General features: G+C 42.4%; 1 protein-coding gene across 1 annotated transcript; it reads right to left on the reverse strand.

Moving 5' to 3' along the window:
- Positions 1-263: 263 nt before the first annotated feature.
- Positions 264-16,292, reverse strand: retreg3 (reticulophagy regulator family member 3). Its single transcript, XM_033034811.1, has 9 exons — positions 16,074-16,292; positions 15,102-15,208; positions 10,490-10,520; positions 8,875-9,001; positions 8,574-8,658; positions 5,723-5,860; positions 4,523-4,602; positions 4,114-4,246; positions 264-3,722 (listed from the first exon to the last, which is right to left on the reverse strand). The coding sequence occupies exons 1-9, from the start codon at positions 16,253-16,255 to the stop codon at positions 3,205-3,207; spliced, it is 1,401 nt and encodes a 466-aa protein (XP_032890702.1). The 5' UTR covers positions 16,256-16,292; the 3' UTR covers positions 264-3,204.
- Positions 16,293-16,888: the final 596 nt, after the last annotated feature.

Here is a 16,888-nt window from a genome sequence, read left to right on the forward strand (position 1 = left end):
TGACGGGAGAGAAGGGAGCTGCTGGCCGTCCCCTGAAGATCAATGACTGGAGAGAATGGAGCTAATGTCTCTCCATACTCAGTTGTTCTCAACTTCATTCTTCCATGGAATATTATTTATTTAGTTATTTTAGAACTTTTTTTATTTGCAGCCAACAGCAAGACGCATTCAATACTCAAATTCTAAAATGACTAACATCAACTAGATAGCAATTAGATCATGTAAATACAGAAACATTTGAAAATCAAGCCCTCAGAATTCCATTGACATTTTTAGAAAATCACTTTAATGAATGGTTCAAAAATAAAGTGACTGTTCTACAAAAAGAAATCCAAATGGATCAAGTCAATTCGTCTTTGAAAATGAACAGGTTGAAATACTTTAAGTACACAAAGTGCTTTTGAAGATCAAATAACATTGAAAATACAGTACACACAGATGCTGCATATTCCACATAACAGTTCAATCCATTTTGTATTTACAGATATTTTAATTGCCTGGGCTCAGACAGTTACAGAAGTAAAAGAGCTGTCGGCTTTGCCTCAAATTCTCAAAGCTTAAGCTCACTAACTTTCAAACAAAACTTAATATTTACATAATTTCAAACCATTTTCTAGAGGTTTGCAGGATCAACCCCATTCTTTACAGCTTTTAATTTAGGAGCAGTTGGAATCTGCTGATTTTCAGTTCTCCTTCACAATTGCTAACAGCTACCATGGATGAAATTAAAAGTGGCTCTGCCAAAAAAACTACCAGACCCAGTGAATATCACATTAAATAAATCTTGTCTGAAAACTAATCACACTGCTCTAAGTTTTATATTCATCGCACACAAGGCCAGGACAATAGATTTGCAGGAAAGGTTTTATAAACTGTCATGCACAACCACAATTTCACATATACATTACACAACGTCACTGATCACAATACCTGTGCTGCCAGTTGCTAATCCTCCACAATTAATATTACTATTACGCAATCTTTCAACTTTAAAGTTTAACAAAACATTTAGTGTTGAAAGGTTGAAGCTGAAATATGAACCATGTTGTTGACCTACCAAATATTTACACTTTTATTCAGATAGCCAACACCCCACTAGAACTTGAGTTTTATGAAAACGCATCAGGTCAAACTATAGTCCAACAACAATAAAGTTCTGTAAGAAGTCAAAATAATGAACATTAAAATATATTAAGCATTTGTCATGCAGAACTTTTGATTCTGGCATTAAATCCCACAAAATATCATGGCTCAAAATCTAGTATTATATTTCATTAACATTTTTATTTGTTTCCTCTGATCAAATAGATGGAAGCCATTTATTTACTGCTGAAAAGCAATGCAATACTATGCTGAGATCACCACAGTTAGGTCTACCTTTTTGCTCAAGGGAAGCTGCCAGATGACTTGTATACAATAGCATTGTTCTACGACAGACAATAGTGAACCATTCCAACTTCATCTGCCACCATTTTCTGCTACAACATACGTCAGGAACTAGAGAGCCACTTCAAAGCTATGTTTGGAAATTGACAAGCAGTAAAAAAGCTGTCTTTGGAAGAAAGTCTCGGGAAAATAAAACTTTCCATACAAGCTCCCAGCAGTAATACTCCATTGCCTCAAGATCACAGGAGTCATTGAAATTAATAAGCAATTGTTTCAACTGACACATGCAACCATACTCTGTTAAATGTAATGCCCAGCCTTTTGTATTTTTAGCTTGCAGTAAAAAATAAGCTTACAGCTATTAAAAATACCTTTAATTTTGAAAATCCTGTTGGGGTGATAAATAAAAGTATGAGTCTGCAATTCTCTAGCCCCGAGCCCCTTTTCCCCAATGACAGTTTTTGTAATTTAAGTGTTTTTAGGTACAGAAATATTGTGTTACGTAGAACTACCTGTACTTGTTAGTCTGATTGCCCCTAAACCAGACCAGAGACTTGCTGTCACCTTTGTATTTCAACCAGAATCTTAGGTTTGTACAAACCCAATTAGACTCACAGCCACACCCATAAACTGCCATAACACAGCCTAGATTATATCAAACTGTCTTCAAACCTGGCCTGGTCATTTGATACTGAGACATCAGCAACAAAAAAAATCAGCTTCTCAGAACTGAACTTTTGCACCCAAATATACTAGATAGCAATAACTTTTAAACAATGCTGTTTAGATAGCCACTGCCACAGGAATGAACGCCACAAATTTCAGTAAGATCAACTTATTACTGCTTAAAGATGGATAGTAAGTGCCAGCATTGTCAGTGATGTCCATATCCTGCAAACAATTTAATTTTTAAATAATTGAAAGGAGTTTGCAAAATTTGAGGTAATACAATTGAAACAGGATTGACCAATCTATAGCTGCAGAACAGTCATGAGCAAAAAGAAACAAGGTGCAGATAGATCACAAAGAAATTCTGCAAAACTCTTCAAGGATTAAACATCCCATTAGTTGGAAAGTAACAATTCCTTGCTGGTTTGTGACTTGTTGGTGATGAAGTAGCAATGTTTGTAATGAAAGGTCTTCCCACAGCAGCCCCTCATTTGACTTTGCCTCTCGTACACTGGCCCTGGGCCTCACCGCAAGGTCACAGCCTGAACCTGTTATTCTATACAAACTGCAGCATGCCTACTTGTATTGCTTATGAGTAAACATGCTCCAGTTCGGACCATGTTGCTTCACTCTATAACTTTAATCCAGCTGTTCAACATTAAATGCATTATGATACATTTTCTGGATGTCATGAGATCATAATCTAAACAAATGAAGCCTGACTTTCCTACATCAACTTTTCACATTGCACAAAAGCACAGTTTTATTAAATATGCCTTATTTACTGTGGGTACCTCATGAATACTTGCATAAACTCTGTCTCTTAAATACATAACTATACCAAGTTCATTCTACAACACATTAGTAGGGTAATTGTTAATCCAAGGGTCGGGTGGCTTCATTTTTTTTTCTGGGAAGTCACTTCAAATCCAAGGAATCAGAAGGAACACTAAAAGTAGCAATGACAAAGAAATAAAACCTACATCTCACTGACCTGTTCAAATGTATTCATTGTGAGAAAATAACTACTGAGCAAATCAAGATAATAAACTATGCAGATGTCATCAAAGGGGGGACTTTGGCAACCCACTCCCCTGCTAAATTACTGGGCCAGTGTGGTGTTATCTGAAAACACCAGCACCCATAAACCTACTGCTTTCGAAGAAAGTTTGATAGGAACCCTGCCTTTAACTGTTGTCGATTGCCCCGATCATGACTGGCAAGATTCTCATATTGATTCAGTTCCGACTGATCCAACAGTTCAAAATCATCTCCCTCTGCATCAGTGTCCACCTCTATGCTTCCGTGTTCATGCACAGTCTGAAAAGCAATCCTCAAAGGATCAATCATCAATTGGGTCTCATGAGCAGTGTTTGACAATGCTGCTGCCATCATCTTGTTGGCAATCGTTCCTGCTAGAGAAAGGCCCTGGCTGCCTGTAAAACTCAGAGGTGATGGCAGACCACTTTGGGATATATCTTCATCAATATCCTCTTGATCAGAAGACAGGCTGACATTATCGTGAAGCAGAGGCTGGTAGGATGCAGTGGGAATACCCAGGCTGGTGTCATCATCATCATCCAATCCAGTTGCATCAGGGTTTATTGATGGGAATTCTGGTAGATCTCTTGCAAATGACTCCTCGGGGTCACTATGGCGATCAAGATCTAAACAAAATCTTAGGTCAGTGTTATATTTCATAATTTCTTGACATGCGAGTGTAGGAACCTGGTCTTCGTCAGATATACTACAACCATTGTAACCCAGCCAGAAACTTGCACTGTTAATCCATTTTCAAATATATAGGAAAAAGCCAAGATGAATCTCAAAAATACCCTAACCCTTTACCAACTTTCTGCATCCCAAATGGAGCAAGCCAACTGACCGAGCATAAAGGATGATTTTATCATGTGTGGCACGTCATCAGTGTGCCCACCACATACCTGACTCAATTTGATTCACAGTTCAACTAATGAAAACAATTCTACTGCAAATGTGATTTCTAATAGTTGTATTAGAAAGATGAAGTACTGTCTTCATTAAAACTCCAGAACGTACCTTCAGAACCATCTGTATTTGGGGTCTGTCCCCGAGACAAGTTGAAGGTTCCATTCTCTGTGTACGATACCTCTGCATCGGAATGCTCAACATCAGAAATTTCCAGTTCCTTAGCGAACATAGAATCATCGAGCTTCATTGAGCAAGAAACAAAGTTAAGATTTGCACTATCATTTAATTTGATACAGTATATACACCAAGAAAATAGTTTCCGTATTTAGAACGCGTTACATTTATAGCCATTAATGATTTAGTTTACATTCATTGTGCAAACAGCAGAGAGAACAGCATTTATTTTGGATGCATTAACAGAATGACAAGTATCCTCAGCAGAATAATTGAACCTTGACAGCTTCATTTGGGGCATGAGGAGACATGAATATACAGCAGAAGGATCAGAAAACACTACCTTGGGGCAGAATGCAGCTAGTTCAGCTTCACTGTCACTTCCGTCATCTGCAGCTCGGACAGTAGTTGCTTGGCCACGCACTGAAACAAACCAAAGATAGAAACAAATGTAGCATGTGATGAGAAGCTGCAGCCTTCAGGCAGTGCCTGGAATTTGTGGAGGTGCACACCTTTGCTTTGAAATATTGTCTGCCCCAAGCGTATGGGTTGAGCCAATTTTGGGTCATCTAGGAAGCTATTAATAATCGGTTCAACGGGCCATTTCCTCAATTAGATTGAAAATTGAGAAGACAAGAATGAAGAATAAATGCGAGGAGAGATAAATAAAATACATCAGTAAGAAAGATTGGATTGAGAGAAGTGTAACAATAGGAACTTTTTGAGGATGTTACAAGCAGAATAAATAAGGGAGACACAGTGGATGTGGTGTATCTGGATTTTCAAAAAGCCTTTGTCAAGGACCTACACAAGAGATTAATGTGCAAAATTAAAGCACATGGTATTGTATTTAGGGTATTGACTGGTTGGCCAGCAGGAAGCAAAGAGTAGGAATTAACGGGTTCGTTTCAGAATGGCAGGCAGTGACTAGTGGGATGCCACAAGGCTCAGTGCTGGGACCCCAGTTATTTACAATATATATTAGCGATTTAGACAAAGGAATTAAATGTAACATCTCTAAGTTTGCGGATGATACAAAGCTGGGTGGAAGTGTGAGCTGTGAGGATGCTATGCACTGACTTCATGAAGAGGTCTGGTCTTCATGCCTAAGTATAGGCGAGTCCAGCCAAGGCTCACCAGATTTAGTCCCAATACTGAAGGTTTGGCGATTTCTTTAAGGCGATTTCATTAAAATGTACAAATTTTGCATTGGGATTGACAGGATAGATGCAGAGTAATCTGAGTCTGAAGAAGGGTTTCAGCCCGAAACGTCGCCTATTTCCTTCGCTCCATAGATGCTGCTGCACCCGCTGAGTTTCCCCAGCAATTTTGTGTACCTTAGATGCAGAGATTATGTTTTTCCTGTGTGGGTGTATAGAACCAGCATAAGTGTCAAAACAAGGAATCAACCATGCAGGTCAGGAGAAGCTGACAGGATAGGTAGGACAGAAATGAACATCAATGTTAAGGAACTCTAGGGGAACTGGGAAGGAGCAGTTTCATGTTAATTTTCAAATTATTACTAAGTTATCTTGTTACTCACTCAGTCGCTCGCGCTGTTTTGTCAATACATATCCCTTCACGCTGAAATCCAGACGCTTAAGCAAGGGCTCAATTCTGGCATAAACCTTTCTCCACAGTTGGTGATAAATGACCAAAGGGCAGAGCAGTAAGCTGATTACTGCGGGAAAGGAAAAGATTAGTGAATAAACAAGTGGGAATGCAGAGAAGCCTTGTTCAGAGGTGTCTCAGCTCTACACAATGTAAACATTACAGTATCTGACAAAGAATAAGCAAAATTATTACATATTTTTGTATTTCATGACATTGCAACCTTGCACAGAACCCAGTGTGCAGGATGTGGTCTTCCCCAAATTCATAAAATCAGAGAAAACAATCTAAAGTATATTTGGACCATCATTTTAAATTGGAAGAAAAATGGCCCATTGAATCTTCTAGCGAGGTACAGGTACAAGTACAATGAACATAGATGCCACCTTCTTAAGGAAATGCCTCATGGATGCTTTCAATGGAGGGGAGGGCTGTGGCCATGATGGACCGGGCAGAGTCCACCATGTTCTGCAGTCTTACATTCCTGTGTGATGAAATTGCCATACCAGGCCAAGGTGCAACAGTCAGTACAACTGTACAAGTGTGGTGTGTTAGTGTAGTTGGAGACATACCGACATCTTTAAATTTCTAAGAAAGTAGAGGCACTGAAGAGTCTTCTTTGTGATTATATCGATAGGGTTATCAGGACCTGTGGGGCTTATTTAGTGCACTATTGTATTCCCTTTAAAAACATGCATAAAAGGTGTTCCACTCATCCAGGTGATGCATTATTGCCATTTACATGACCAGATCTTGCCTTGTAGGAGGTGATGGCATGCAAGCCCCTACCACATCTGTCGAGCTTCCATCTCTGACCAGCTTAGGCTGAAATAGTCTCTTTGCACTCTTGGTGACCTTCAGGAAGTCACTCATAGACTTCTTGTACGATACTGGATTACCAGTCCCAAATGCCACAACCTAGCCCTCAGAATATTACAATCCGGCTTCTGGTTGGGGAATTCTCAGACCATTTTGTCAGTGCACACTCCTCCACACATTTCTTTATGAAGTCAGTGATGACGGCGGTATATTCACTCCAGTCACTAACAAATCCTTGAATATGGCACAATCCACAATGTCACAACTCCTATGTTCTGTGCCCCAATCTGTGAAGACACTCGTATCAAATGCTTTCTTCACCAACCTATCAATCTGCGTTGCCACTTTCAGGGAACTAAGGACATGCACCCCTAGTTCTCTATTCATCAACATTTCTCAGCACACTACCATTTACAGTACATGGCCTACACCAACTCGACTTCCTAAAATGCATCATCTCATTTCTTGGGATTAAATTATATCTGTTAATGCACCTCCCAAATTTCCAACTGATCTATAACCCAGTACAGCCTTGGATATCCTTCTCGCTATCCACAATACCAACAATTTTCATGTCATCCACAAACTTACTGATCAAACCTCCATCATTCACATCCAAGTCGTTAATGTATTACAAACAGCAAAGGTCCTGCAACTGATCCAGTGTTGCACCACTAGTTACAATTTCCAACCAGGAAAACATCCTATGTGCACATGCCTTTGTGCGAGTGTCTGAGTGTGTGTGTGTGTCTGTGTGAGTGTGTCTGTGTCTGAGTGTGTGTGTGTGTGTCTCTGTGTCTGAGTGTGCGTGTCTGAGTGTGCGTCTGAGTGTGTGTGTGTGTGTTACAATTAGTGTGGATGGCCATCTCGAATGGGCATGGAGAGGTAGTGGGCTAAACCAGCAACCACAACACAAGAGCTCCCAAGCAGCCAAAAGTTTAAAATACCTTCACAACCCAACCGAATCATCACAAATTTGGAGATTTTGTAGAGGTGCATAGATGTTTTGTTTTTGCCCGTGATACCTTACACTTGGATAACATACACAAGTGTTTAGCCAGGAATATTTATTGGGAGAACCTTTACACCAGTATATTGAAGTCGTGATGCAGAACATGTCAACTACACAATTATGTTCTTAAATCAGTGACCTATTTTTTAGGGGACCTGTAAAAAGACTGAATTGTGCATGCAGGATGAAGGGTCTGTACAAAGTTGTACAATATGTTAGCTAGACTACACCTGGTGCATTGTGTGCAGTTCTGGCCACCCTCTTGTAGGATGGATGTGCTCAGCATGAGAAGGTGCAGAAAGGAATCACCAGGATGTCACTGGGGCTGGAGGGTTTGGGTTACATGGAGATTCTAAAAGAACTAGGACCGTTTCCCTGGGAAGATATCCAAAATAGTTTATAAAATCATGAAAGACACAGATAAGGTGGGTGGTCAGTGATTTTCCCCCAGAGTATGGGTGTCTAAAACTAGACATTCCCCCTTTAATGCAAGAGGAAAAAAGATTTAAAGAGAACCTGGGGAGCAAGTTTTCGCAGTGTTATGGGCATGTGGAACAAGCTGCAAGAGGAGTGTGGGAGGAGGGTACAATTACAATGTCTAAAAGACATTTGGACAGGGACATGGATAGGAAAGCTTTGGAGGGATATGGGCCAAATGCAGGGCTAAGGGGACAGGCTCAGGGAGGCACTTTGGTCGGCATTTAAGAAGTAAGCTACTGGCCTATTTCTGCACTATACAACTCAATGATAGTATAATATTAATAGCTAATCAAAAGTCAAGAGTGATTTATGGTCATATGGACCAAAATGGTACAAATTAATTGATCAGTACTTCCTTGCAAATCTTCACCTGCTGAACAGTGAAAGATGAATTTTAAAGCAGCCAAAAGCATTACTTTATTTCAGACAACTTATCTAGAATAAATCGAGTGAACAAAGGCAGCAGACTTACAGCAGATGTAGCACAGGAGAACACCTGGGATGTAACGCCCAATCACAGCCAGGAATGTGAACACGCCACAAACTAAAAGACAAAACTGAACAAAATAATCCTGGTCAATTCATATCTTACACACTATCTTAGACAGGGAGAATTCCTTGTCATTCTTCACTGATTCTTATATAAACTGAAATCTAAAAGCTACTGGAAAATAAAGAATACATTTTAAATGGACACTTAAATTATGGAAAACTTCAGAAAGCTCAAACTATTGAAATCTGAAACAAGTGTAAAAATGTAATAATGTTCTTACCTTACCAGGATTCTGCTTTTTAAATAGATGCAAACTCTTCAGGAATCTCTCTGCACTGACAGAGAGCTCTGCCATTCTGTGACACAGTTCAGGAACACTGACTAGTTTCGGGTGAACAAGGCCCCAGCTACACAGGAATACAGACGAGGGACTGCATTAAAGTCCAATTTAAAACAAATAACCACACTTAGAAAATCTGATGTTGGGAATAGCAAAAATCGCAGAACAGAGTTTAAATTTGGTTTTGAATGTCTGCAATATGACAATTTCAGACTTTTAATTATATCAATTTTTTTCCAGGCGGTAAACTTTCTGTATTCCCACAATGTCCTAGCCCATCAGCTGTAACTGGTCATGGAGTAAGCTCACTACATATTCATGGCACAAACACAGATACATTGCTCTGAGAATTATAGTGGAGCACAGCCACACACACACAGCAAAGATAGGAGACAGAGCACTCAAATATTGCAGGCCTATGAAATAAGAGCTGCAGCAATTAGGTTGTTTAGAGTACAGAGGGTTGGATACGTGGATAACTCTGAAAACTAGTAGGAAGGGGATCTCTTCTGCAGTTCGGCTACTTAAAATCCTTATGAATTACTTTGAAGATTGGAATGAGTAACCAAATTGCAAATGACAGAAAGATAGATGAGCTGTGAAATGCAAGGCCAGAGAATGGGATAGGATGTAGATGGAAATGGTGGAGGGAAAGAAGGGAAAAGGGGTGACAGTGCGAGAAATAGGTGTGCATCCAGGTAGGGCACACCCTGTCACTCATCCTCATCATACTGTAACCTCAGACTATCTTCCTCATTATTGACACCACCTATTGCTCTGCCATCAACAAAATTACTATTCATATACATTACGTTTTTATATTGTTAACTAACACAAGGATCGCAGCACCACTTCCGATGGTATAACACTGGCCACATTTCCAATCACAAATATACAGTTCAAATGTTGGCCTTAAGCTTGGCTAGGATAGGAAGAGATGGTAGTGAAGTAGAGCTCAGAGTTCTGGCAGCACCTCCAGCTATCTAGGCAACCCACATTTGGAAGAATGGAATGGGTTTAGGCAGAGATGCAATCAGATTAATTGCTATGATAATTGAGGCAAAGAGAGTTATATTATGGCAGGCTGTACAAACAAGGATTGTTAAAGATTAAGATGCAATCTGAATGAAATGGAAAAAGATAATTTAATAGTTTAGGTACTCAAATAATTTCCTTTTCTATCAGAACCCAAAACAAACTGGCCAAAACTAAAAATCAATGACAGGGCAGAGGTGGTGGTCAGGGTACAATTCATTCAATGTGCAGTTGGATCTGCAACTCTTAAAAACAGACTGCCAGTTGACTGAAAACGGTAAAGCTTAAAGATCGTTTCGGTGAGGATATCAGATGTGGTAAGAATCACAGTTGTTACGGTTGGGAAGGAAGTTTTTTATCCATCAAAAAATAATGGTCAAACTGTACCTGCAGAAAATACCAATATGCCCAACTATGAAGTCAAAACTCAACCCAAACAAATAATTATTCATTCAATAGAGATCACGGTTTAAGCACCAGATTAAACTTAGAAACATATGCAAGAAAGTGATTTCAATACCTCTCAGCATCATTGTCCTCCATTTGTGCCACTTAAAAAAAAAGAACAGATTATTAATTCACTAATGCTGAAAATAGCTCCCCATTTTCCAACTGAACCAAGCCACATAAACCAGAGCATTCGTGAATTAATTAAGAGATTGGATAAGATGTAAAACAAAGTTGCCCTTGAAAGTAAAGGTTTTCATAAAAACAGCTTGTAGTGTAAGAGAGAGAGAGAGAGAGAGAGATACCTCTCTCAACATGCCTAATATTGTAAACACAAAATGCTGGAATAACTCAGCGTGACTGGCAGCATCTCTGGAGAGAAGGAATGGGTGACGTTTCAGTTCGAGACCCTTCCTCAGACTGATCTATATTGTTATATCGTATATCTATACTGATCTACAATGTCCAATGTTGTTACTGGCCAGCCCATATGTCCATAAACCTGCTGGACATGGGCATGAAATAGAACTTTACCTTCTATAATACAAGTTCAAGTGAGTTTATTGTCATGTGTCCCTGTATAGGACAATGAAATTCTTGCTTTGCTTAAGCACACAGAAAATAGCAGGCATTTACTACAAAACAGATAAATGTGTCCATATACCATGATATAAATATATACACACATGAATAAATAAACTGATAAAGTGACAAACAAATATACTTAAAGATTTCCCATCAGTGTGAAGCTGTGTGAACACAATATGATCCACACAACAATTAAAATCTCCCATCTTATCAGCAACCAGAAAAGGATGACAAGTGTTTAAGAAGGAACTGCAGATGCTGGAAAATCGAAGGTACACAAAAAAGCTGGAGAAACTCAGCGGGTGCAGCAGCATCTATGGAGCGAAGGAAATAGGCAACGTTTCGGGCCGAAACCCTTCTTCAGAAGGATGACAAGTGATTTAGCTGCATAAAAGTGAAAGTGAACATGGGTAGATAAAGCTGTAATATGACAATGGGTGGTTTGGGTACACATTGCATGTACAAGGGGAGGAAAGCAATGGGACAGAAGCCAGAACTTCTGGGATAACAAAGGCGAGGCAGGAAGAAAAGGAAACGGTAGCATAGCATGTCACCAGTGAGAATAAACTGTTTTGTGGTAAGCATTGAGGATACATTTCCCAAGAAACCCACTCACTGGATCCGTCGCCTGGCCTTGTGGCAGAGGGCATGGATCCTTCCAAGGACTCTTTAGCTACCTCCAAATGAGAATGGGAGTCACTCATCCACTGCTTAGATGCCCTATCCAAGGTACACACTGCTTTTGTAGGTGTATACAAGGTTTTGGAATCAGAAGACAGACTACATAAAGCAAGATTTCTCTCCCTCCAACCAGAGTGGTTATACAACCTAGCAGTTTCATGACCACTATAACTGAAACATGCATCTTGTGGTATGACTATATACAATATCGCACAGCGAGGCCAATTCAGTGCTTTGTATAGAGTGCCTTCATGACATGTTTACTTTAATTTCATGTCCACAGTAAGCATCACAACGTTAACAACTGTCAGGCCTCTGCAAACTATTTGCACAATTATCCCAAAGCTGGTAGATTAATTACACCTTTGCGTAGGTAAGCGAGGTGGTAGAAGAATGGCTGTGGCTAATATTGGACCTCTTTAAGAAAGACTCCAAGGGATAGCCTGGTGAGCCTTACATTGGCCCACAAGATGGCGCGGGCAGCCCTGTCCAGTCGCAGTCCTCGCAACTCCGCGGAAACTGCGTTTTTTTAACTTGCATGTTCTTTTTTAATTTATTTCTATTCTGTTATGTCGTTTTTTTTTTGCACAATCCGCAAGCATTGCCACTTTTCATTGCACTGCACATCTCGTATGCATATGTGATGAATAAACTTGACATTAGTATTTTTTTCGGAAGAGACGGGGAGAGAGAGAGAATGAACTTGATGGGCTGAATGGCCTACTTCTGCTCCCATCACTTCTGACCAAATTAGGCACAAAATTGGTTTTAAGGAGGTTGGTGATAGGAACATAGAAAATAGGTGCAGAAGGTGGCCATTCCGCCCTTCGAGCTAGCACCGCCATTCATTGCGATCATGGCTGATCGTCCCCAATCAATAACCCGTGCCTGCCTCCTCCCCATATCCCTTGATTCCACTAGCCCCTAGAGCTCTATCTAACTCTCTTAAACCCATCCAGTGATTTGGCCTCCACTGCCCTCGGTGGCAGGGAATTCCACAAATTCACAATTCTCTGGGTGAAAAAGTTTTTTCTCACCTCAGTCTTAAATGGCCTCCCCTTTATTCTCAGACTGTGGCCCCTGGTTCTGGACTTGCCCAACATTGGAACATTTTTCCTGCATCTAGCTTGTCCAGTCCTTTTATAATTTAATGTTTCTATAAGATCCCCCCCTCATCCTTCTAAACTCCAGTGAATACAAGCCCAGTATTTTCAATCTTCCCTCATGACAGTCCCGCCATCCCAGGGATCAATCTTGTGAACCTACGCTGCACTGCTTCAATCACAAGGATGTCCTTCCTCAAATTAGGAGACCAAAACTGTAAGCAATACTCCAGATGTCCTATACAACTGCAGAAGAACCTCTCTACTCCTATACTGAAATCCTCTTGTTATGAAGGCCAACATTCCATTAGCTTTCTTCACTGCCTGCTGTACCTGCACGCCAACTTTGCATAAGAAGTTGGTGATGCCGCATTTAGTTGTTCAGTTCTGGGCACCATGTTATAGGAAAGATGTCATCAAACTTGAAAGGGTACAGTGAAGATTTACGAGGAAGTTTGCAGGACTAGAGAGCCAGAGCTATAGGGAGAGGTTGAGTAGGCTGGGACTCTATTACATGGAGCACAGGAGGATGAGGGGTGATCTAATAGAGGTGTATAACATCATGATTTGAATAGATCAGGTTGAGTCTTTTGCCCAGAGTAGGTGAATCGAGGAGCAGAGGACATAAGGTGAAGGGGAAAAGATTTAATAGGAATCTTGAGGGATATATTTTTCACACAAAGGGTGGTAGGTGTATGGCACAAGCTGCCAAAGCAGATAATTGAGGCAGGGACAATCACAACATTTAAGAAACAGTTAGATAGGTACGTGAGTAGGACAGGTTTGGAGGGATATGGATCAAACGTGGGCAGGTGGAACTAGTGTAGGTGGGACATGTTGGGCCGAAGAGCCTGTTTCCACACTGTAGCACTCTATAACTCTATTTTTCCCTCTCAAACTCGTTTTCCTGCCTTCTCCCCATTACCTCTGACACCCGTATCAATCAAGAATCTATCAATCTCCTCCTGAAAAATGTCCATTGACTTGGCCTCCACAGCTGTCTGTGGCAATGAATTCCACATTTCACCACCCTCTGACTTAAGAAATTCCTGCTCATCTCCTTCCTAAAGGAACGTCTTTTAATTCTGAGGCTGTGGCCACTGGTCCTAGATTCTCCCACTAGTGGAATCATCCTCTCCTCATCCATTCCATCCAGGCTGGGACAGGCTGTAACAGCTTCACACCATGTCCCAAAGCTTGTGTCCTGTCCTGCATCACCCGAGGCAGCATAGACGTTATAGGAGAGGGCAAGCACTGTCACAAAGTAGCTCACGATGGTTTGGGTAACATTCAGGAATGTCTATACATGTCACATCATGATTATTACTGAAGAAGGGTCTTGACCCGAAATATAATCTATACCTTTTCTCCAGAGATGCTGCCTGACCCGCTGAGTTAGTCCAGCACTCAGTGAAGTATCACCTATCCATATTCTCCGGAGATGCTGCCTGACCCACTGAGTTACTCCAGCACTCTGAAACGTCACCTATCCATGTTCCCCACAGATGCTGCCTGACCCACTGAGTTACTCCAGCACTTTTTGTCTATTTTCCCTTCACCCATCTGCCCAAGCCCACCCTCCCCCCTCCTTTCCTATGTTCCTTTCCACCCATAAACCTCTCTCTGCCTTTACATTTCACTACCCTTTCAAATCTGCTCTACTTATCTACATGCATTTTTCTTCTTAACTTTTTAGTCATAGAGTGATGCAGTGTGGAAACAGGCTCTTCAGCCCAACTTGCCCACACCGACCAACATGTCCCATCTACACTAGTCCCACTCACACGTATGTGGCCCATATCCATCTAACCCTGTCCTATCCATGTACGTATCCAAATGTTTCTTAAACATTAGGATAGTCCCAGCCTTAACTACCTCCTCAGGCAGCTCATTCCATGCATCCACCACCCTTTGTGTGAAAAAGCTGCCTCTCAGATTCCCGTTAATTTCTGAAATATTGGTCATAAATTTGGTGCAAAATTGCTCCAAAATAAGTCTCAGAATCAGAGAGCATCTAAAACCCCAGAGCTTCCAGGACCCTTTGGCGGGTCCTGGACCCTGGCATCGAGCGACTTTGCGCTCGTGATTTGCACAGCGCGCACTTTATTTCACATTAAAATTTTTGTAATCCTGTCATGCCACCCTCCTTTTTGAAAAGCTTTGTACAGGCCTGATATCTCTATTTCTGAACATGCTACCATTATCAAACTAGAAACTATTCTGAATCAGGTGATTTATTAATATCTGACACTGATTCTTGACAACATTTCCTCATAAAAGTTAGTTTCATTGGACTGAATAGCAGGTTCCTACCTTTGACCTCAGGCCAGATTCTGCTCTTACAAGTGTCCAGACACACAATAATAATCAGACCAAATGCAACAAGGAATACCAGTCTCAGCGACGTCAGTGCCAGAAACCTGCCATGAGACACAAAGCAATCACATTACTAACCAAGAGCTGAATACCAATCCCTTAACATCTCAAAATAACCAGCAAGTGGATAGCGTCATCACTGGAACTAATTACACAGGAACTGCCCAGACATTCCAGGAGATGACAGAACCAAATGTGGGAATCGGAGCATCTGTGGAGGATCTGGGAAGTGGGAGAAGGAAGACAGGTGTCCACGCCATAGAGGGAGGCTCCAGGTGGTGGGAACGGAGGGGTGGGGGAATGGATGTGGTCTCAGTTCAGCCAAGATGCTGGGTGCGGGTGAGTGGACTGACTGAGACAGGGAGACCATGGGTGTAGACCCTGCCTTTCCTGGCCTCCTATGGAGAGACCCATACCCCAAGGTCTCTGTTCTCATAACTCTCCAATGTTCGGTGTCGTGTATCCTCCAGCCAGATCACGGTCATATATACGGTGGTAGTTTAAAATAAACAGAGCAAAATGTGCCCCTCCCCGGGGCCAGACCCCCCACCTCCCCGGGGCCCGATCCCCACCTCCCCGGGGCCCGATCACCTCCTCCCCGGGGCCAGACCCCCCTCCTCCCCGGGGCCCGATCCCCACCTCCCCGGGGCCCGATCCCCCTCCTCCCCGGGGCCCGATCCCCACCTCCCCGGGGCCCGATCACCCACCTCCCCGGGGCCCGATCCCCCTCCTCCCCAGGGCCCGATCCCCCTCCTCCCCGGGGCCCGATCCCCCTCCTCCCCGGGGCCCGATCACCCACCTCCCCGGGGCCCGATCCCCCTCCTCCCCGGGGCCCGATCACCCACCTCCCCGGGGCCCGATCCCCCTCCTCCCCGGGGCCCGATCACCTCCTCCCCGCTTGCCACTGACCAGAAGCCGAGGTTGGCGCCCAGGTGCAACAACAGGCTGTGTAGAGGCCGCTCCCACACCAACACGCTCTGGCAGAAGGTGAGCTGCGGCTCATACTGCCCCAGGGAGCGGAGCAGCCGCTGCAGGCGAGCCCGGTGCTCTGGGCCTAGACCCGGGCCCCAGCCGCCGCCCGCCGCCGCCATCTTAACTCATCAATATTAATGAGGCGCCTCCTCAAGGTCAAGGGTCAAGTGTTAAATCTTCTGTCCCGTGTTCTAACTTTCAGCAGCACAACGGGTCCGTAAACACATGAACACATAATAAAGCAATGAGAACAATACTTGTGCAAAGAAAAAAAACGACCTGAGCTCGACCAAAGCCAGTTTATATCTCAAGAAGTGTCCCTGGTTTAACAACTGTGTGTGGCTTAGTGATGTTTAGAGAGAATTGAGTAGGGCATTAGACCGAGCACATCAGCCTTGCACAGCATTAGACCGAGCACATCAGCCTTGCACAGCATTAGACCGAGCACATCAGCCTTGCACAGCATCAGACCGAGCACATCAGCCTTGCACAGCATCAGACCGAGCACATCAGCAGCTCCTGTGCTGATGGTTATCGAGGAGGAAATGTTGTTGCCAATTCGCGCTGGGTTTTTCCAAAACTAATTTTATTCGTTTTTTATTACTTCAGTCTGAAGAACCCGAAGCGTCACCCATTCCTTCTCTGCAGAGATGCTGCCTGTCCCGCGGAGTTACTCCAGCTTTTTGTGTGTATCTTCGGTTTAAACCAGCATCTGCAGTTCATTCTTACACATTGGATGGGCTGAGATTGTT

The sequence above is a fragment of the Amblyraja radiata genome, chromosome 16, assembly GCF_010909765.2.
Source record: "Amblyraja radiata isolate CabotCenter1 chromosome 16, sAmbRad1.1.pri, whole genome shotgun sequence".
NCBI classification, from domain to species: Eukaryota; Metazoa; Chordata; class Chondrichthyes; order Rajiformes; family Rajidae; genus Amblyraja; species Amblyraja radiata.

What these genes read in the sequence shown, in the direction of transcription:
- retreg3 (XM_033034811.1), bottom strand. Translation starts at nt 16,255, where the DNA reads ATGGCGGCGGCGGGCGGCGGCTGGGGCCCGGGTCTAGGCCCAGAGCAC. An exon ending in TCTCCTGTGCTACATCTGCT is followed by an intron (nt 5,861 to 8,573) that starts GTAAGTCTGCTG and finishes CCTTTCCCGCAG; the next exon opens with TAATCAGCTTACTGCTCTGC. An exon ending in TAGCTGCATTCTGCCCCAAG is followed by an intron (nt 4,247 to 4,522) that starts GTAGTGTTTTCT and finishes TGCTCAATGAAG; the next exon opens with CTCGATGATTCTATGTTCGC.